General features: G+C 44.5%; 1 protein-coding gene and 1 pseudogene across 4 annotated transcripts in view; one reads left to right on the top strand and one right to left on the bottom strand.

Moving 5' to 3' along the window:
• The window catches only part of UTP4 (UTP4 small subunit processome component), a gene marked incomplete at its 5' end in the record, with an annotated part of 40,020 nt that overhangs the window by 3,203 nt on the left and 14,094 nt on the right, over positions 1-22,723 (top strand). For all 3 annotated transcript variants that reach the window (XM_080643581.1, XM_080643583.1, XM_080643582.1), the window contains 8 exons: positions 2,567-2,758; positions 5,123-5,207; positions 7,609-7,698; positions 12,695-12,906; positions 19,954-20,125; positions 20,237-20,328; positions 20,731-20,827; positions 21,582-21,646. In XM_080643581.1, coding sequence (XP_080499707.1) covers positions 2,567-2,758; positions 5,123-5,207; positions 7,609-7,698; positions 12,695-12,906; positions 19,954-20,125; positions 20,237-20,328; positions 20,731-20,827; positions 21,582-21,646 — 1,005 coding nt within the window. The remainder of the gene's footprint in view (positions 1-2,566; positions 2,759-5,122; positions 5,208-7,608; positions 7,699-12,694; positions 12,907-19,953; positions 20,126-20,236; positions 20,329-20,730; positions 20,828-21,581; positions 21,647-22,723) is intronic.
• Positions 1,281-1,551, bottom strand: LOC308235411 (non-histone chromosomal protein HMG-17-like; annotated as a pseudogene). The gene has a single exon. The product of its transcript is annotated as a non-histone chromosomal protein HMG-17-like (transcript).

Genomic DNA, 22,723 nt, shown 5'->3' with positions numbered 1-22,723 from the left:
AAAAATTGTCTCTCTCAGAGTGAAAAGAATAGGGATTAGGGATAGGGAGACCAACATTGTCTTCATGTCATTGACTGACACTTTGGGCAAGCCACTTCACCCACAAGTACTTTGGCCTTTTCAAATTCAGATAGGAAAAATTATACTTACCCAGTCTCTTTTGTGTCAAGCAAATAAAAGAATAAAATGTCTTGATAGATATGAAGCTTTTTGATTGCTAAGAAAGCACTTAGAAATCTGAGACTTGAATGAAAGGCTGGAGTGAACTGCATTAGTTTATCTTTTATTTTTTTAAACAGCTTTTTACAGATAAAATTGACATAATAAACAGCCTGTACTTAAAGTATATAAATTAATAACTTTTGACATACACACACACATACACCCTTTGAAACCATCACCCAATCAAGATAGTTGCATTGATTTTTTTAAAAACTAGATACTTCAAATACAATTGGATGCAAATTTTATTCTACTAAAAAGGTGGGTTTTTTTTCCAAGCCAAACTGTATCCAGCTTTACTACAGATACTTTTCATAAACAATCATGGTATTTCAGGCAGGACATGGGCAGACAATCATTAACAGTATACAACAACTTTCAAACTCCCTTCTTCAATGAACTACCAAAATGAGAAAGCTACTATAAAACCCAATGAAGTCTTCATCTGATGCTCTGAACAGGGAAAGTTTAGAGTGAGGGTTGGCATTTCACATTAAGCATGTTGTTTAACAACTTTTCACAAGCCGACCCTGACTTTCAGGAAATGAAATGAAAATGGCAGAGAATATCATTCTGTAGATCCACAATCCAAAAAGGAAATGCTGCTCTTTTGAGGAATGCCATCAGTGGTGACACTGGAAAGACCATATTGCCCAACATACTGGAAATCCAATTTTTTTGGGTCAGGTCCCAATAGGTCTCTGGGCTTAAGAGAGCCAAAGTCTATGCTTAAAGTGGAGAGGGAGAAAAGGACATAAAAACGAATTTTAGTTTTCCCACATGACAAGGCGTTTGTGCCAAGATGGCTAATGTGTGTCAACATCAAGAGATCCCTCCTCCCAGGGACCAAGAGGAAGTTTCTCAAAACTAGAAGGGAAAGGTATTCCCGCCCCCCTCCCCCATGTCAGCCCAGCTTTGGAGACATTCTATTAGTACTATATGTCCTTCCCCCCAAAATAACAATGAAGTGTTCTGTGTGCTAACAATATAGCTTAAAAAAACAGTATTTCAAACTGTACAGTCACCAGAAATACACAGTTATCAAAAATGCACACACTTCACTTGGCATCTCCAGCACCTTCAGCGTTCTGTGCCTGGTCTGTTTGGGCATCTCCATTTTCTGCAGGGTTATCCCATCTTTGTCAGCATCAGCCTTCCCTTTTCCCTTTCGGTACCTTCTCTCCCTTCTTTGCAGGGGCCTTCTTTAGGCTTAGGCTCTGATTTTGGAGGAGCAGGTTTAGCTGATAACCTGGCGGATCTTCTCTGTGGTTCGTCCTTCACCTTGGCTTTTTCTCCTTAAGCATCCCCTTCAGCCTTTCTCTTGGGCATGATGGCGATGGTGGCAGGAGGTCTGAGTGGGATGCGGGAATGCAGCAGCGCGGGGGCTTTGCTCGGTCCAGGGGTCAATCTTGCTTCCTCACACTGCTAGGGCTGCAGGGGGGTTATAAAGTTTTTATAGCGCTGGGAGCCCTGGACTGGTTCCTATTAAAAAGGTTTTGCAGAACAAGTTCTACTAAAAGAAACAAAACCAACTGTAGAAATAACTAAAACACAATCCTGGAAAAAAATGAAAATGTCAATAGACATGATCTTCTGATAGCACAGAATCCCACACTCGTTATTTCTAGGGAAGTATTTTATTTTATTTCTTAAATTTTTATTCATTGATTAGAGAGAGAGGAAGAGTGAAACATCGATTTGTAGTCCCACTTATTTATGCATTCATTGGTTGCTTTTTAAAAATATATATGTTTTTATTGATTTGAAAGAGAGAGGAAGGTAGAGGGCTAGAGAGAGAAGCATCAATGTGAAAGTAAAACATTGATTGGCTGCCTGCTGCATGCCCCTTACTGGGGTTGGAGCCTGCATATCGACCTCTTGGTTCATGGATCAGTGCTCAATCACTGAGCCACACTGGCAGGGCTGGTTGCTTCTTGTGTGTATCCTAACCTGGGATTGAACCCACAACCTTGGTGTATTGGGACAATGCTCTAACTGAGTTACCTAGCTAGGGCTAGGGAAGTATTTTATTTTTATTTTCTTTTTTTAAATATACGTTGATTGATTTCAGAGAGAAAGGGAGAGGGGGAGAGAGAGAGAAACATCAATGATGAGAATCATTGATTGGCTGCCTCCTGCACATCCCCCAGTGGGGATCAAGCCCGCAACCCAGGCATGTGCCTTTGACCAGAATCGAACCTGGGACCCTTCGGTCCGCAGGCTGATGCTCTATTCACTGAGCCAAACCAGCAAGGGCTTATTTTTCACCATGTTGCCTGTGACCACTCAGTGCTGGTAGATGATGAATTAATGATGGGTTGTTGAAGTTATGGTGTTTCTGTAGTTTTTCCCAGGTCATGAGTCTCGAGCTACAGAAGCTTTGTGTTGGGCAAAAGGACAGCGACTCTTTAGTGCTGGACTCAACGGAGAGATTATCGAGTATGATTTGCAGGCCTTAAACATCAAGTATTCTATGGATGCCTTTGGAGGACCCATTTGGAGCATGGCTGCCAGCCCCAGTGGCTCTCAACTTTTGGTCAGTATGCAACTATTGGTAATTTAAACCAAGATTCCCCTTGTGCCCACTTAAAACTTCTTCCCTGTGTTCATAGGAAGGTAGATTAAAGTTATGTTACGCTATTTAGCAATTCCGATCTGAGTTAGATTTCAGCAATCCCATTATAAGATTGTAGTTGATATTGGGGATTAACAATCCCTTGTCCTTTTGCATCCTTTCTGTTTTTACTTTTGACCTCGTTTATTCATTTATGAAATGAGAGGGTTAGTTTGGTTTCCCAAACTTTGTTCTTTGGAATTGGGAGCTGTAGAGACTTTTGTTTTGTTGTGTTTTACAATGAATTTCATTTCAGAATATAGCATATTAAATCCTTTTGTAGAGTCAGTGCATTAATGCATATTAAAAATTCCTAGGTCCTTCCACCAGTTAACTTGTGCAACTGTGTTTCACCAGTGTTTCTAAAGATTGTTTGAGCACAGACTGAGAAGACTGCTCCCTCAACCATTAACATTAGAATGGGTGCTTTCAGAGGTTGAACCTTTTGTGATAAGACCATTGTTCTCTTCTGGTTTGCACTAATTTGTACAATATCTTGATAAGTCTCTGTTTAGATTATACACTGAATGGCCAGATTATTATGATCTCTGAACGCATAATAATCTGGCCACTCAGTGTATATCCTATATAACCCTATATAATCAAAGGCTAATATGCAAATTGACCCCTCGACCAGGAGTTTGACCAGCAGGCAGGCTGGCCAACTGCCCATGTCCCCTCCCCCTGGCCAGGCTGGCCGGACCCCACCCATGCACGAATTCATGCACCAGGCCTCTAATACACACACACACACACACACACACACACACACACACACACACACACACACTGAGTGGTGAGATTATTATGGGTTCAGAGATCATAATAATCTGGCCACTCAGTGTAAAGTTATTAGGTCTTTCATTTAGTCCACGGGTCTCTAGCAGAGATGCCCTGTGAAATCCTACTTCTATTCTATGTCCTGTGCAGGAATTGGGCCACTACTTAGCCTGCTTTCTTGTCAGGACATACAAGCTACCAAGAATACACAACCAGTTTCTTGGTGCTGGTACTTTTTTCTCTCACCAATTATTTTTCAGAGCAAGTGATCACTTTAGGGAAGAAATGTATATATACTATATAATAAAAGAGTAATATGCAAATTCACCATCACTATTCTATGCCCACAAGCCACGCCCACCAGCCAATCAGGAGTGAGTATGCAAATTAACCCAACCAAGATGGCTGCAGCCACGGAGCAAGCAGGAGGCTTGGGTTTCCCTGGCAATGGAGGAAGCCAAGCTTTCCGCACACCCTGGCAGGCCCAGGCCTCCACTCAAGGCTACAAAGTTTCAATTATAGAAGATAAATAAATCCCAACAAAAATGGCTGCGGCCACGGAGCTGGTGAGAGCAGGAGGCTTGAGTTGCCCCTGGCAATGGAGGAAGCCAAGCTTCCTGCACACCCTGGCCAGCCGTGGACTCCACTCAAGGCTACAAAGTTTTAATTATAGAAGATAAATAAATCCCAGATACCAGGGCCTCTGCTTGGGTCACCGGGGGGCATGGCTGGCCTGCAAACAACCACAGGCCCCTCGCCCAGGCCGCCCCACGCCCCAAGGGAGCCTCCACCCTGACACCCTTCAGGGCAAACCAGCTGGCTCCCACCCGTGCACCAGGCCTCTAGCCTATCTAATAAAAGAATAATATGCAAATTGACCGTCACTCCAATGCACAAGATGGCTGCCCCCATGTGGACACAAGATGGCCACCACAAGATGGCCAGCAGGGGAGGGCAGTTGGGAGGGATCAGGCCAGCAGGGGCGGGCAGTTGTGGGCGATCAGGCCAGCAGGGGAGGGCACATAGGAGGGACCAGGCCTGCAAGGGAGGGCAGTTGGGGGCGATCAAGCCTGCAGGGGAGGGCAGTTAGGGGTGACCAGGCCGCCAGAGGAGGGAAGTTGGGGGCAACCGGGCCTGCAGGGAAGGGCAGTTGGGGGGGACCCAGGCCTGCAGGGGAGAGCAGTTGGGGGTGACCAGGCCTGCATGGGAGGGCAGTTAGGGGTGACCAGGCCTGCAGGGGAGGGCAGTTAGGGGCAAACAGGCTGGCAGGGGAGTGGTTAGGGGGTGATCAGGCAGGCAGGCAGGCGAGCAGTTGGGAGCCAGCAGTCCTGGATTGTGAGAGGGGTCCCAGATTGGAGAGGGTGCAGGCTGGGCTGAGGGGCACACACCCCCCCCCCCCCATGCACGAATTTCGTGCACCAAGCCTCTAGTTTATAAATAAATATGTTTAGTTAAAAAATGTAAAATGCTTATCTTCTCTATTTTCTACCTTCTCTCTCCTAATAGGTTGGTTGTGAAGATGGATCTGTGAAACTGTTTCAAATCAACCCAGACAAAATCCAGTTTGAAAGAAATTTTGATCGGCAGAAAAGTAAGGGTCATTTCTGGTGGGCTTGTGAATAGCCTTAGCAAGTAGTTATATATCTGTGCCACTAGGGATGGGATATTTCCCCATGGGTTCAGGTAATATTTTAACTACTACAGGCCTGATGCACAAAATTTGTGCAAGAGTAGGCCTTCCTTCCCCCAGCGGCTGGTACCAGCTTCCCTCTGGCACCCAGGACCTGGACTTCCCTCTGGCCGCTGGCAGGCTTCCCTCCCAGCCCCAGCTTCATCCAAAAGGTCGTCCGGAAGTATATCCAGTCTAATTAGCATATTACACTTTTATTATTATAGACTAGAGGCCCGGTGCACAAAATTCGTGCACTCAGGGGTGGGGCTCCCCTCAGCCTAGCCTGTGCCTTCTCGCAGTCCGGGAGCCCTCAGGGGATGTCTGGCTATCAGACATCCTTAGCGCTGCCGTGGAGGCAGGAAAGGCTCCCACCACCACAGCTGCGCTCTCCAGCCATGATCTCGTCTTCTGGCTGAGCAGCGCTCCCCCAGTAGGAGCACACTGACCACCAGGGGGCAGCTCCTGCATTGAATATCTGCCTCCTGGTGGTCAGTGCCCATCATAGCGACTGGTCGACCGGTCAACTGTCTGCCCCCTGGTGGTCAGTGCACGTCATAGTGAGCAGTTGAGTGTCCTTAGCATATCATTAGCATATTACACTTTGGTTGAACAGATAACCAGACGACTGGACACTTAGCATATTAGGCTTTTATTATATAGGATATGCTAACTCTGTCTGAGTACAGGGTATGTTCTAGAAGCCATCTCCAGCCCAGGCTTTCTTCATTATATAGCATAGTTGTGATTGCTTGGTTAAGTGAAAATATAGAAAACCAGAAATATAAAATAGAAAAGCTTGAGTTTCTCTATAAGTTGATTTGTTAATCCTCACTTAAATTTGTGATGTTTCAACAAGTGTGCATAAAGTCTGGAAACCAGAATTTCATCTTTAGGAGCTGTGGTTCTTTCTTATTGCTGTTAATCCTCACCTTAGGTATTTTTCCATTGATTTTTTTTAGAGAGAGTGGAAGGGAGGGGGAGAGAGAGAAACATCGATGTGAGAGAGACACATTGATTGGTTGCCTCCTGCATGCGCCCTGACCAGGGCCAGGGATCAAGCTTACAACCGAGGTACGTATCCTTTTTTTTTTTTCTTTCTGAGGTACATGCCCTTGACCAGAATTGAACCCAGGACCCTTCAGTCTGAAGGCTAACGCTCTACCCACAGAACCAAACAGGCTAGGGCAGAGCTGTGGTTCTTAATCCTGCTAATGCATTTAAATTGAACGGGGGAGTTCTATAAATAATTGCCCATGTTTGAGCTTCACCTGGACCAATTCATACTGACCTGTAAAGTAGGGGTTGGCAAACTGTTTTTGTAAGGACACCAAGTAGTAAATATTTTAGGCTGTATAGGTCAAACCATCTCTGCCAACTTTGTTGTGGCACAAAAATAGCCATAGATAATACTTAAACAAATGGACATGGCCATGCTCCCATAAAACTTCACTTTCAAAAAAAGGTGGCGGGCCTCATTTGGCCTTAGGGCCGTAGTTTGCTGACTCTCCTTCTAGCAAATAGTAACTGTCCCATGTATTCTTTGTATCCATTAGTAATGCTTATTCTCTGCTACTCAGATTCATATTTTGGTTGTTTTTAATACCTTTGGGGTGTTCTTTTTAAATTACAAAGGTGATCCAGTGCTTGTTAAAAATTTCATATGTTTAGCCAAGAATAAAAGAGAAAATAAGTATCTCATTCCCCTATGTAGACAACATTTTGAGATTAATCTTCTAGACTTTTTAAAATATTCATATAAACAAATACACAGGGGTGCCTGAACCTGTTTTCAGCTTTGTTTTCACTTGTTACATCACAGACATCTGTCAGTCATGCTTGTCTGCATGGCATTGCATTTTATGGTGTCCCATAATTTATTTAGTCAAACTCCAACTGATGGATAGTAATTATTTCTTTACTACTACAACCAGTGGTGCAGTGAATATTTTTATATACATGTTTTTGGGCACTCATGCAAGTATTTTTCTTTGATTAATTCCCCGTGCAATTACTGGGCCAAACATGCACATTTACATTTTGTTAGGCTACTACCAGATCACCCTCAAAAGGTTGTACTTCTTTATACTCCCATCCACCATTTATACATTATTAGAGTTAGTATCAAATACTTCATTATGGATCCCAGGGCAAAGTTGTTCCTCATCTGTTATAAACCAGTTCTTCACAAGAGTACAGTAAGTAGTGGGAGCTAAGATTAGAGAACACTAGCCCCATAGATAATTGTGGAGGGAGAACTCAGTTACCTTTTGCTGTATATTTATGTGTATGTCACTTTCTTTTTTATCATTCAACTCCCAAGGTCGCGTCCTGAGTCTCAGCTGGCATCCCTCTGGTACCCACATTGCAGCTGGCTCCATAGACTACATTAGTGTGTTTGATGTCAAATCAGGTGACTGTTTTTTTCAATTCACTTGGGATGTGGGTCTTGTTTGTCAGATTCACATTTCTGACAAACTGGAGTTCTTGTTACGTTGCAATGATGTTTAGCCCTAACCTCATTAATCTTCTGAGATGTTCACCGTGAATTTCAGTCCTTTCTTGGATTACTAATCCTGCTTTGGGAGGAATCTTGGTTCTTCTATGGGATGCAGTATTTTTTTTTAAATTATTGATTTCAGAGAGGAAGGGAGGATAGATAGAAACATCAATGATGAGAGAGAATCATTGATTGGCTGCCTCCTGCATGCCCCCTACTGGGGATCTAGCCCACAACCTAGGCATGTGCCCTTGGCCAGAATCGAACCTGGCACCCTTCAGTCCGCAGGCTGACGCTCTATCCACTGTGCCAAACCAGCTATGGCTGCAGTATTTTTTTTTTAAATATGTTTTTAGTGATTTTAGAGAGAAAGGAAGGGAGAAGAGGAGAGAGAGAGAAGCATCAATCGACTGCCTCCTGCAAACCCTCTACAGGGACCGAGCCCAAAACCTAGGTATGTGCCCTGACTGAGAATCAACCAGCGACCTCTCAGAGCATGGGACAACATTCTACCATTTGAGCCACACTGGCCAGGGAGGGATGCAGACCCAGCTTCGTCCGGAAGGACATCTGGTCTAATTAGCATATTACACTTTTATTATATATGTGTGTGTGTATTTTTTTTTTTTTTTTTTTTTTTTTTTTGGTTAATCCTTACCCAAGGATATTTTTCCCTTTGATTTTAGATAAAGTGGAAAGGAGGGAGAGAGAGAGAGAGAGAGAGAGAGAAAGAAACATCAGTGTGAGAGAGACACATTGCATGCACCCCGATTAGACTAGGGATCAAACCTGCAACCCAGGAACTGCCGTTGACTGGGAATTGAACCCTCGACCCTTCGGTGCATGTGCTGACACTACTGAGAAATACTGGCCTAGGCTGTTTCCTGGTTTTTACAGCATTCTGTCTTTGTTTCATTATATACTAACTCTTTTCTTTTTTCTAAGGCTGTTCATGATAGTATTTATCAGGTGTTCTTCACCCTGACCTTGTTTGTTCCTTGTTACTTGTTTTTTCTTTTTCTTTTCATCTGCTTGGCCCCTGCTTTTCATAGTAAAGCTTTCCTCACATGTCTGATGACAGCCCTCATCACCACTGGAGTGCAGTTTATTGCACATGGCTTCACTGAAAAATGATATGGCTGGACTGTTAGGGGAGCCTCTGAAGACAGGGTTCTTTAGATCCTTTCTTTTGTGCTGGTCATATTTCACAGAAATGGGTTTTTAAATTCTCCTGCCTTGTGTGTTAATAAGCCTGGACATTAGCATTCGGAGGAGAAGAAAACTGATGTTCTCAACATTTATGTAACACTAGAGGCCTGGTGCACGGATTTGTTCACTGGTGGGGTCCCTCGGCCTGGCCTGTGCCCTCTTGCAATCCAGGACCCCTGGGGGGATGTCGAACTGCTGGTTTCGGCCCGATCCCCGCAGGCCAGGCCGAGGGACTCCACCAGTGCACGAATCCATGCACTGGGCCTCTAGTATGCATATAAGATCTTTGGTTAATCTCTTCCCCTCCTCCCCACTTCCCTCTGAGATTCATTAGTCTGTTCCATGTTTCCATGCCTGTGCATTGAGCGTCTGCCCCTGGTAGTCAGTGCATATCATAGCTACCGGTTAAAAGGTCGCTTAGGTTTTTATATATATACTAGAGGCCCAGTGCACGAAATTCGTGCATGGGGGGCGGTGTTCCTCAGCCCAGTCTTCACCCTCTCCAATCTGGGACCCCTTGAGGGATGTCCGACTGCCTGTTTAGGCCCGATCCAGGTGATCGGGCCTAAACGGGCAGTCGGACATCCCTCTCACAATCCAGGACTGCTGGCTCCCAACTGCTCACCTGCCTGCCTTCCTGATTGCCCCTAACTGCTTCTGCCTGCCAGCCTGATCACCCACTCCCCTGCCAGCCTGATTTATGCCTAACTGCCCTCCCCTGCAGGCCTGGTCCCCCCCCAACTGCCCTTCCCTGCAGGCCCGGTCGCCCCCAACTTCCCTCTTCTGCTTGCCTGGTCACCCCTAACTGCCCTCCCCTGCAGGCTTGATTGCCCCCAACTGCCCTCCCTTACAGGCCTGGTCCCTCCCAACTGCCCTCCCCTGCTGGCCTGATTGCCCCCAACTGCCCTCACTTGCAGGCCTGGTCCCTCCCAACTGCCCTCCCTTGCTGGCCTGATTGCCCACAACTGCCCTCCCCTGCAGGCCATCTTGTGGCGGCCATCTTGTGTCCACATGGGGGCAGCCATCTTGTGTGTTGGAATGACAGTCAATATTATTCTTTTATTAGATAGGATAGAGGCCTGGATCAGGGTGGGGGTTCCCTTGGGGTGTGGGGTGGCCTGGGTGAGGGGCCTGTGGTGGTTTGCAGGCTGGCCACGCCCCCCGGCGACTCAAGCAGAGGCCCTGGTATCTGGGATTTATTTATCTTCTATAATTGAAACTTTGTAGCCTTATGTGGAGGCCAAGGCAGGCCAGGTCTGTGGAAACTTGGCTTCCTCCATCACCGGGGGCAACTCAAGCCTCCTGCTCTCTCCAGCTCTGTGGCTGCCGCCATTTTTGTTGGGATTTATTTATCTTCTATAATTCAAATTTTGTAGCCTTAAGTGGAGGCCAAGGTAGGCCAGGACAGGCGGAAAGCTTGGCTTCCTCCATTGCTGGGGAAACCCAAGCCTCCTGCTCTCTCCATGGCTGCAGCCGTCTTGGTTGGGTTAATTTGCATACTCACTCCTGATTGGCTGGCGGGCATGGCTTGTGGGTGTAGCAGAGGTACGGTCAATTTGCATATTACTCTTTTATTAGATAGTACCTATACTAATAACAAAGGAATATGCAAATTGTCCGGGACACCATCACAGTAACTGTAACAACCAAACAGCAGGCTGGCAGGCTGCGTGAGGTGACCAGGCCGGCAGGGGGGTTAGTGAGGGATGACCAAACCACTGAACAGCAGGCTGCGTGGGGCGACCAGGCCAGCGGGGGGGTAGTTGGGGGCGACCAGGCCAGCAGACAGAGGCGGTTAGTGGTGACCAGGCTGGCAGGGGGGCAGTTAGGGGCGATCAGGCAGGCAGGCAGGTGAGCAGTTAGGAGCCAATCTCCCACAGTCCCTACTCAGCCGGCCACACCTGGGGCAGCACAAGGTCTCGAAGGGCTTCTGTAAAGTGAGCAGGGTTCCCCCAGCAGGTGGGGCCCTCGGCCATTGCCTGTCAGACTGGGCCAAAAACGACATCCCCCGAGGGGTCCTGGAGTGCGAGAGGACACCCTGCAAAGTTGTCGCTCAGCAGCTCCTGCGTTGAGCATCTGACCCCTGGCGGCCAGTGCATGTCATACTTACCAGTCAGTGGTCAGCCAGTCGGCCAGTTGCTTAGCCTTTTATATATACAGATATATAGACTAGGGGCCCAGTGCACAAATTCGTGCACCTTGAACTTTGGGCTGCGAGGCTGCGGTGGGCACAGCGGTGGGTCTCAGCCCATCCTCCGCACCCCCACCCAGCCCCTCCCACCGTGGCTCCCGGTCCCCTGTCTCCCGGCAGCCCCGCTCCTGCTGCCGCCACTCCCGCATCCTGACGGCACTGGCCCTGCTAGCACCCACTGACGGCGCGGAGCTATTAGGGCTGGTGCCAGCAGTGGGTGTGAGCGGTGCTGGCACCGTCAGCGGGGCGAGTGACAGCTGCTGCCCCGATTGCCCCTCAGGAGCAGGGGGAGGTGGAGAAGCCCTCAGGGGCAATCAGGGCTGGTGCTGGGCACTGGCAGTGGAGCGGGTGCGAGCGGTGGCTCTGGCGTTGGCAGCAGGTGTGAGCGCTGGGTGGGACCATGGCTCACAGGAGCAAAGAATTTTCAGTAACCACCAGAGGCTTGTGACCGGAGCCCCGCTCACCTGTTCCACTGTCCCGCTGTGGCTGACGCCCTCCGTGTTCCACACTCTGCCTCCTGCTGCCCATGCCTGCCATGCTCCATGTGTGACCCCTGGCGGTCAATGCACATCATAGCGACCAGTTGTTTGGTTGTTCTGCCATTCGGTCTATTTGCATATTAGGGTTTTATATATATACTAGTAGCCCTGCACACAGATCCATGTGCCAATAGGTCGCTGCCTCCCTCCTATAGCTCTCTGCCTGCTGCCCCTGTCCCCTCCTGTAGCTCTCCGCTGCCCACATGTAGTTCGCTGCCACCCTCCTGCAGATCCGGTGATCTGGTCATTAAGTGGTAGGTCGTTGCGCCTCAGGGTGTAATGGATAATTAACATATTCCTCTCTTATATAGGATATACAGATATAGATAATAGATATTCCATGTAGTATTCCCACCCTCAGTTGTGCATGATGTCCATCTTCAGAGAATAGGTCTCTAGTCTTTTGTTGAGGTGGGGTTTTATGGCATTGCCTGATTTTTACTTAGGGGAAGGGATCTGAGGGATCTACAAGTTTCTTAAACTTACTTATATCAGTCCCTCCTTTTAGTCCCACTTTCTTCCTCTGTTTCCAGAGTGTCTGGGGTCACCAGCTCCTGACTTTTCTGAGGACCCCAGGGTGAAGTCAGGTGGCTTCTTGGCTTTCCCCACTGCTGACTTGGTACTTAGTTTCTAGGGTCTGCTGAGCCAGTTACCACTCTACACAGTCTCATAAATTGTCACTGTCTCTTTTTCCCAGGGGGTTTTGGAAAAGAGCAAAGTGTAATGGTTGTATGCAATTGGCTAGTTTTAAGTGAAGTCTCTTTTCCATTTCACCCCCACCCCTCCAGCAAATTTCTGTCCCTTCCCTGTCCCCACCCCCCCTCTCATCTTTAGGCAACCATTTTGATGTTCAGAGACTGAGTTCGCTGTAAGTAGTATACTAGTATATTGGATGTGGTCTGTGCTCAGGTAGCTAACTTAACATAATGTCTACCACATCATTCCGATGTGGACTTTTCTTATTTTTCAGGGAGTGCTATTCATAAGATGCTCGTGGATAGGCAGTATATGGGTGTGTCTAAGCGGAAGTGTATCATATGGGGTGTGGCCTTCTTGTCTGATGGCACAGTCATCAGTGTGGACTCTGCTGGAAAGGTGCAGTTCTGGGACTCAGCTACTGGGACGCTTGTGAAGACTCATCTCGTTGCAAACGCTGACGTGCAGTCCATTGCTGTCTCTGATGTGAGTATGGCTCCTGTTTTGGGCAGTTCCTGGACAGTCCGGGGGATGAGTAGAGAAGGCCTTGGCAGTGTTGCACCACAAACACTGTTCCCTGGCTCTGAACTGGAGGAAGATGAGTTTAGGAAAATCCATCTAAAAAGCCACATAATTTCCCTGAACTCTCTTACTCTCTTAGCAACTAGCTGGAGAATATTCTCTGAAAGATTGGTTAGCAGAAAGGTTTTCTTCAGGCACTCCCCACCCCTAGTTAATCACATCTGATTGTAGATAGGGCACAGTGTGCTCAAAGAATCTTGAGAAGCAGTGTTTCCCCTCTCTGTACAGCTGTTCTCCTGCTTCGTATCTTGGGAAATTAGAAGATAATTTTATAGTGATTTTTGACAGTGCTCATTGTCTTCTATTTGAATAAGATTTAAGCAGTTTTGTATTGAATAGGTGTGCCTCTTTCCTTTTGGTTACCAGAGTTCTTAATCAGAAATGTTTGGGTGTTTTAGCAGTGAGGTATAGAAGTAACTTGGAGGTTTGTTGACTACATCCTTTATTTTTTTGCCTTCTTAGTTTGAGAATTGCTTGCTATCTTAAGGGTGAAAATCCAGTTTCTAGTGTAGAGATCACACATATTTACTTTCCTTGCCTATAAAATGTTTCTGTCCCATTTCACAGGTTTTCCGTGAGAATAATTTTGTGTGTATTAAAGCCCTGTAAAACATGTAGATGTCACCTATAAACTCTAATAGAAGTATAAGTTGAGCCCTAGTTTGCTTGGCTCAGTGAATAGAAGGTCAGCCTGCTGACTGAACGGTCAGTTCCTGGATCGATTCCTGTCAAGGGCACATGCCTGGGTTGCACGCTCAATTCCCAGTAGGGGGCGTGCAGGAGGCAGCTGATCAAGGATTCTCATCATTGATGTTTCTGTCTTTCTTGCCCTCTCCCTTTCTCTCTGAAATCAATAAAAATATTTTTTAAAATCTCCAAAGAGTTAAAAAAAAAAAAGTATCAGTTGAAATGAGTGGGAGAAATTCTCTTTTTAAAATGGAATCTTAATCCAAAATGGTTGTAATTATTAGACTTAAGACTTAATTAATTTTAGTAGCATTTTAACTGTACTTACACAAATATGCACCTGTTTCAAAGATCAAGGAAGATGTATATTGACTACTATGAAACAATTTTCAGACTATATTGTTAAGAGGGAAAAACAGAACAGCATAATAGTGTATAATCTACACTAACAAAAGAGAAAGATGCAAATTGACTATACCTTCGTGATGCCCACCAGCCAATCAGGAGTGAGTATGCAAATTAATCCAACAAAGATGGTGGGTTAATTGGCATATGCAGGCGCCGAGCGGCCTGGGGAGGGGCAGGATGCAGGCGTTCCGCACCGCCTCAGTAGCTCTGGGCCTCTGGGCAGTGTGGGAAAGCAGAAAGGCGGCTCTAGCCTGAGCGAAGGCGGTGCTGGCAGCCAGTGGAAGGAAGGCCCATTCTTGCATGAATCTTTGAGCATTGGGCCTCTAGTATAGGATATAATAGTGTATTAAGAGAAGAAGGGGTAGATTTATATATTAGATATCGTATATTACGTATTTATGTATTAAGTATTTTATGTACATGCAGTTATGCTAGTATATGTGTGTATACATACATATATAATATCTCTAAGAATATTTTTAAAATGCAAATTATAATTTCTGGGGAGGGAAATTGGGGGGGTCAGTGGGAGGCAGGCTTAATTTGTATTGTATACCCTTTTATACTGTTTGATCTTTCTTTTCCCATATGCCTATATTACTACATTGCATTGACTCTTAGATATAAATGATTGTAAAATATGCCATAATTTTTTTTTGTTATGAGAAAGAAGAAACACTGCCAATTAAACTATGCCATAGTGTTTTTTTTTGTAAAGTAAAATATGTATTTTATAGTATAAGCATATAATATAAACTATTATAATTTAAAATGACACAATGCTTTTTTAAACATAGAAGTTATATTTTCCTTATTGAAGAGTTCCTTGAGACTTAAACATAAGTTTTTGTGATATCACTTATGCATATATAAAATGGAAAGTATAACTGACTTAAAGTGATTAAGGTATTCCTAAAACTTCTTCACATTCAAAGTTGGACTCTGAATCACTTTTTTTTCTTAATATATTTTTATTGATTTTAGAGAAGAAGGGAACGGGAGAGAGAGAGATAGAAACATCAATGATGAGAGAGAATCATTGATCAGCTGCCTCCTGCACATCGCCACTGGGGATCAAGCCTGCAATCCAGGCATGTGCCCTTGACCGGAATCGAACCTGGAACCCTTCAGTTCGCAGGCCAATGCTCTATCCACTGAGCCAAACCAACTAGGGCTGAATCACATTTTAACTAAAGAAAGTTTAGTTAAACTTTTAGTTAAACTTAAATGTTTGCCACACCTGCCTCCCAGCCATCCATATGTTGGTGATGAAGCTCCACTGTGGTCCTAAGATTTTATTTCCTTTTATTTATGTTTTTCTTTTTAAATATTTTTTATTTTTTGTTATCAAGCTTTTCTTTTATGCTTTTGGCAGCATTTCTGAAATCTTAGTGTTTGCTCTTTATCTGAAGATGTCACACAATAACAGGTTGACAGATACACGATACCCTGATTTGAGAGCTGTTGCCTGATAATCAGTGAATTGTGGTGCTTATTCAAAATGGAAAAATGCAGTTGTACATACAATATATAGATGATGTATTATAGAATTGTACTCCTGAAACCTATATAATTTTATTAACCAAAGTCACCCCAGTAAATTCAATGTAAAAATTGCAATTGTACAAATTCTAGCCCTCAAAAAATGTTTATCACAGACTCCAGAGTGGGCAGACTTGGGTTTGAATCCCAGCTGTACCGCCAAATAGCTGTATATCTTCCTTGGGCATGTTACTTTTTTCCAAGCCTCACTTTCTTCTTTGAAAACAAGGATGCTAGTGACACATAGAGACTTTGGGGGAAGATTAAATGGGTCATGCTTGTAAAGTGTGAAGTACCAAGTCTGGCATAGAGTGTGTGTGGTATCGGCATTATCACTTTCATGTCTCCTTTGAAAGTGGCCCTAATTTCCAGGTTTTTCTCGACTTCATTCTTGCCAGAACAGCCGATTATTTTTAGATTTCTTTTTGGGTTTTCATTGACTAAAATGTGAACAGCGGCAAATACCCAGTCCTTTGATCTTGTGTGTTTCACCCTCGTGGAGTAAGCGAGCACTGGTTCCTGCAGGGCATTGTCAGGAACGTTTGCTTTCATTTACTAGTACAGGTCAGTCCTGAGATTTTGTTCTGTGGGAAGCAGCCTCTGATGAAACCAGGACACACACCCTTCCAGTTTTGCTTTTCCCTTGCTTCATTCCTGCTGCACCCTGAGAGAACTCTTTTCTTTCGTTTTCTTTTCCGTTCTTTTATGATTCCACCTCGGAAGAGGATGTGGAGTGAAAGAGACCTGCCTTCCCAACCCCTTCCTGTAGGTGGGACTTCAAGCAAACTGGCACTTTTCCCCCCAGTAAACTGACTTAACTGTTTTAGTTTAGGTGGGGAGAGTGTGTGAGTTTCTAAGCTGCTCAGTGTCGTCACTTTTGCCTTGAGCTAATGGTTTTCAGTTAGTGTCCTTAGAGGAGTTGAGGGAGAGGCTGGTCTGGGCCACCTTATGTGCTATCCTTCTGATATACTCTCATTCCTTCTCCACCATCATGTGCTGCAAGTGACCTCAAAGAGAGCTGGCACAGGCTGAGCAGGTGTGGTGTGTCCAGAGCAAAGGCTTCAGAGGCATATGGCCCTGTGTCTGTCATGTCTCTAAACCTCTCGAAGTACCAGTTTCCTTGTCCATGTAAAGGGCTATTAAATGATTAGGGGGACAAAGGGAAAATCATGGCTCATACAAATATGGAATGGAAATATGTCAGATTTTATATAGCTCATTAACTGAGAGAACCGGTAAGATGTTACAAGCAGAATTTGAAGAACACAGATATATATGAGGCCATCAGGAATGCTGAAATTAATTTACAAGCTGTTGCAGGACTCAATGTCCACAGGGAAATAATCAGTTGCATTTCACCAGGCAATTTTTTTTTTTTTTTTTTTGCATTTCTGTGCAAAAGATTATCACTCAATTTTCTACAATTTACAGAGAACAGCTCCCAGACAGTCAAAGGGCTTAGTAAACCAGGACACCACTGCTTTTTAATGCTCATTTCAAACTCTTCCTCTATTTCTCCTGATAGAGAAAATGATGCTTAATTTTGCAAAATATTGATTAGAGATGATATGACATGAAGTTTCTAGCACAGTAAGTGTTTAATTGATGGTAGCTGCATGTTCAAACATATTGAGACATCTCATATCTTTTGATTGACAAAACTAGTCTTTATACTAATTGATAGGCAGACTGCTGATTGAGGTTCCTAATTTTTATCACTTTCCTATCCAACATCCTGTCTTTTATTCCTTGCTCAACATTAGTGTACTTTTATTTTTTACTTGTTTATTTTTTATAATCCTCATCCGAGGACATGCTTAGAGAGAGAAACATCTACTAGTATGTGAGAGAGAAACATCGATCAGTTGCCTTCTGTATGCACCCTGACCTGGGCCTTGAACCTGAAACCTATGTATGTGCCCTGACCAGGAATCTAAAGGGGAACCCTTTGGTGCACAGGACAGTCAGTGCTCAACCAACTGAGCCACTCTGGCCAGGCAAATTATGTTTATTTTTAAAAACGAATTAAAATGAAAATGGTTTTGAGAATATAGAGGAATTTTAAAAAAATAAGACCTTTTAAAACTAACAAATCACAGTGCTCAACGCACTGGCAAGAGAGAGCCTTAAACTGGGGACCAGGGAACCTGGGTCTTTTTATGATACTAATCAGGCCATTTTCCCTCCTCAGCCCACCCTCTCTTCATCTTTAAAAAGAAGACAGTGAATTTCAGGGATTTTCAAACTTCATTCTTTTGACTACCAGTTTTGCAATTGTTTGCCCTGTATCCTTTAATCATTTTTTTTTAAATACGTTTTTATTGATTTCAGAGAGAAGAATGGAGAGGAAGAGAGAGATAGAAACACGAGTGATGAGAGAGAATCATCAGTTGGCTGCCTCCTGCACACCCCCTACTGGGGATCAAGACCAAAACTCGGGCTCATGTGCCCTGACCCAAATCGAACTGTGACCTTCTGGTTCAGGGTCAACACTCAACCTCTGAGCACACCAGCTGGGCTATGTTCTTAACACTTTATTTACATTTAAAATCTTTTTTATTGTGATAAAATTTACATAACAAAATTTGCCATTTTAACCATTTGTTAATGTATTCTTGTATTTTATTTTATATATATATATATATATATATATATATATATATATATATATATATATATATATATATACACACACACACACACACATACACACACACTAGAGGCCCGTTGCTGGAAGATTCCTGCAAAAACAGGCTTTCGGTGGGCTTCCCTCCCGCCACCGCCCCGTGCTTTCCCTTCCCTCCCTCCCTCCCGCCGCCACTGCTCCCCACCCCGTGCTTTCCCTCTCACCTCCACGGCCACCTCGCTTTCCACTTTCCCTCCCTCTTCCTTCTATGCTGTCTTCAGTCTTCACTCCATGTCTGCGTGTGCAAATTAACTGCCATCTTTGTTGGGTTAATTTGCATACTCTGATTGTCTGGTGGGCGCAGCGGAGTGATGGTTAATTTGCATGTTTCTCTTTTATTAGTGTAGATTTTTTTTATTGATTTCAGAGTGGAAGGGAGAGATAGAAACATCAATGATGAAAGAGAATCATTGATTGGCTGCCTCCCACATGCCCCCTACTGGGGATCAAGCCCATAACCCAGGCATGTGCCCTTGACCAGAATCGAACCTGGGACCCTTCAGTCCACAGGCCAACGCTCTATCCACTGAGCCAAACCGGCTAGGGCTTTTTGAAATCATTTTTAAGTGTACAATTCAGTGGCCTTAAGTATATTTACAATGTTGTGCATCCATCACCTCTCCATTTTCAGAACTTTTTCATCACCCATTAAAGAATAACTCCTTACTCCTCCCTTCTCCCAGCCCCTGATTACTTCCATTCTACCTTCTGTTCCTATGTATTTGCCTGTTCTGGGTACCTCATAAGTGGTATCATATATTTGTTCTTCTGTGTCTTTGTTATTTTACTTAGCATAATGTTTTAAAAGTTCATCCATGTTGTAGCATTATCAGAATTTCATTCCTCCTTAAGGCTAAATAATACTCCATTGAGTTTATCTGAATGAAACACCTCATTGAGTTTATCTGTTGATGGACGTTTGTGTTGTTTTCATATTTTGGCTCTTGTGAATAATGCCGCTATGAACACTGGTGTTCATGTTTCTGTTTGAGTCCCTGCTTCCAAATCTTTGAGAATATATTTTCATTACTATTCTTCCTTGGATTGGTTAGTTTGTGTTTGTTTTTTAGGGTTTTTTTTTGTTTACTCTATATGAATTTAAGAAACAACTTTTTTAATTCCAGGTATAGGACTATCAGTATTTTTATTGGGTTATGTAAAACTTAAAAATTTACTTAGCGATCATCAATATTTTTATCATGTTAAATATTCTCATTCAAAAATATGGTATGGATTTCTTTGTTTAGGTCATTTTTTGTGTCCTTTAAGGAAGACGTAAATTTTTTTCTTATATAGGCCTAGCACATTTCTTGTTAAATTTATTCTTAGATATTTCATCTTTTTTATTGAATTTCTAATGAGGTCTAATTTGTATATATGAAAGCTCTGTAACTGGTTGAGGTACATATTGTTAATTGTGCCAGTAGGGGGTGTGTTATTATCTATGAGGGAGCTTGCTCCTGTGTTGGAATTGTTATCTTCTAGAGGAAAAAGACCCCTGTAACCTACCTTCCAATTCTGGGCATAAGTTTTCCCCTAAGCTGCCCAGACAGACAACCTCAGGAAATCTTTTTCAAAGTGGGCCCTGTTTTGCTCAAATGTACCTCCTTGATGATTTAATTTCTCAGCAAGAAGACAGTTTCGTGGTGGGCACAGCCGAGGGGACAGTATTCCATTTTCAGCTGGTCTCTGTGACTTCCAACAGCAGCGAGAAGCAGTGGGTGCGGACAAAGCCATTCCAGCATCACACTCACGATGTGCGAACCGTGGCCCACAGCCCAACAGCACTGATATCTGGAGGTGGGTTCTGCTCTCACCAGCTGCTGCTTTACTCTGCCCAGCTCTGCTTGTTTTCATGCAGGACATTTTCTAATTCTGATGTCTTCTCCCCTCTCCCTCCCTCCCACCTAGGCACTGACACCCACTTAGTCATCCGTCCTCTCATGGAGAAAGTGGAGGTAAAGAATTACGATGCTGCTCTCCGAAAAATCACTTTTCCCCATGTAAGTATCATCCCCTAATCCCCCACCGTGTCCTCATTTTCCCATTCCTCTGTCCCACAGCACTCTGAGCATAGCTCACACTTCATGAGCAAATCTGTAAGACTTCGGTGCTTTTTTTGTTACGTACTGTGCTTAGCCATGTTACAGTTCTTAGCACACTTAGTGTAAATGCTTGTTTAATTCTGTGTCAACCCTTTAGACTATGAGCTTGAGAGTGGTAGATATTTACCAGTGTGTTCTTAGACCCTAGGACAGTGCCTGGCATATGGTATTATGTGGGAAATATTTATCAGGCAAATGGATTTTAGCAGTAAAAAATGTGCTAAGATGCTGCTGCTATATCTCATACTGCAATAGTAGATGACCCTGACCTACTTATCACTTTTCGATTCTTGGATACAGCGACGTCTCATTTCCTGTTCAAAAAAGAGACAGCTTCTCCTCTTCCAGTTTTCTCACCACTTGGATCTTTGGCGACTGGGATCTACAGTTGCAACAGGTAAGATGGGAGCAAGACTTTTCTAGGAAGAAAACTGAAGAGAGAAGCCAAAAATTAGAACTGCAATTGATACTCTGCTTATGGAAAAATGGAAGTAGATTTTTCTGTGTCCATTGGAAGTCATGGTTTCCCATCCACTAGATGGAGCAAAGGAGTTCTTCCGAGTGTTAGATCTGTTAAAAGTTTACAGTTCTGTATGATAGAAAGCGTAGTAGTAGCAGGATGTAGAGGGTGTGAAGGTTGCGGAATTGTAGTTTGCTCTGTCTTGGTTGGGATCAAAATAGGATGTTGAAAAATGGCAGGATTTAATGTTGGTTAGTGACATCCCTGCTAGGAGGTCACACGGATCTTACTAGGATGACAGCCTAGTGGCCTTTTGTATGGCCTGTAAGGAAATGTTTAGGTTCCGTTGTTTTATATTGGATTAGGTTTATATTGGAATAAGTTTCCAAAATGAGCAAATGAAGTTGAGGCCACATGAACCACAAACTGCACTTTTACCCACCGACATGCCTGGCCGTGGTGGTGAGCTTCAGCAAATTAGTGATGTACCATAGGCCATGGAGGGCACCCAAAGAGAAGTTAAGAAAATGTTCACTGCTTTCCCCAGAAAATGGTAGGCTTATGAAGATAGTTTCCTGATTTGTCACTGGCAGAGATTCCATTCTATCCAGAATGACTTTTTAGAAGAAAAAATATATACAAATAACCTTTCTTTGAGGAGGAAAAACCTCAGGGAAATTTCTTGTTCCAGGAAAGCATGGGGATACCCTTCCACTCTCTAAAGATGCAGATCATTTACTGCACCTCAAAACAAAGGTAAGGAAGTTTAACTGTCTGTGTGCAGTTGCTGAAATCCAGAGCATTTTCTCCTGCTGAATTTTGAGGATTACTTAGTTGACATCACTAACTGTATAAAATCTAAAATAATTTGAATGAAGTACTATGTCAGTAGAACTGGATTTCCCATGATTACATGTTGGGCATTTAGAATTTATTGGGTAGATAAATACAGGAAATTGGTTTTATTTTTTTGTATTATTATGAAAACTAGAGGCCTGGTGCAAGAAATTCGTGCACGGAGGGGTGTCCCTCAGCCCAGCCAGCACACTCTCCAATCTGGGATCCCTCTCACAATCCAGGACTGCTGGCTCCCAACTGCTCGCCTGCCTGCTTTCCTGATTGCCCCTAACCCCTTCTGCCTGCCAGCCTGATCACCCTCTAACCACTCCCCTGCCAGCCTGATTGATGCCTAACTGCTCCCCTGCCAGCCTGTTTGCCCCTAACTGCCCTTCCCTGCAGGCCTGGTCATCCCTAACTGCCCTCCCCTGCAGGCCTGGTCACCCCTAACTGCCCTCCCCTGCAGGCCTGGATCCCTCCCAACTGCCTTTCCCTGCAGGCCTGGTCGCCCGCAACTTCCCTCCTCTGACGGCTTGGTCACCCCTAACTGCCCTCCCCTTCAGGCTTGATCACCCCCAACTGCCTTCCCTTGCAGGCCTGGTCCCTCCCAACTGCCCTCCCCTGCTGGCCATCTTGTGGTGGCCATCTTGTGTCCACATGGGGGCAGCCATCTTGTGTGTTGGAGTGATGGTCAATTTGCATATTATTCTTTTATTAGATAGGATAGAGGCCTGGTGCATGGGTGGGTGCCAGCTGGTTTGCCCTGAAGGGTGTCCTGGATCAGGGTGGGGGTTCCCTGGGGCGTGGGGCGGCCTGGGTGAGGGGCCTGTGGTGGTTTGCAGGCCGACCATGCCCCCTGGCGACCCAAGCAGAGGCCCTGGTATCTGGGGTTTATTTATCTTCTATAATTGAAACTTTGTAGCCTGGAGTGGAGCCAAGCCTTCTGCTTGCTCCGTGGCAGCAGCCATTTCTGTTGGGATTTATGTATCTTCTATA

Source organism: Plecotus auritus (genome assembly GCF_963455305.1).
Source record: "Plecotus auritus genome assembly, chromosome: 10".
Classification (NCBI taxonomy): domain Eukaryota; kingdom Metazoa; phylum Chordata; class Mammalia; order Chiroptera; family Vespertilionidae; genus Plecotus; species Plecotus auritus.
The sequence above is the reverse complement of the archived record's forward strand: the minus strand, read 5'-3'. Positions and strand labels throughout refer to the sequence as shown.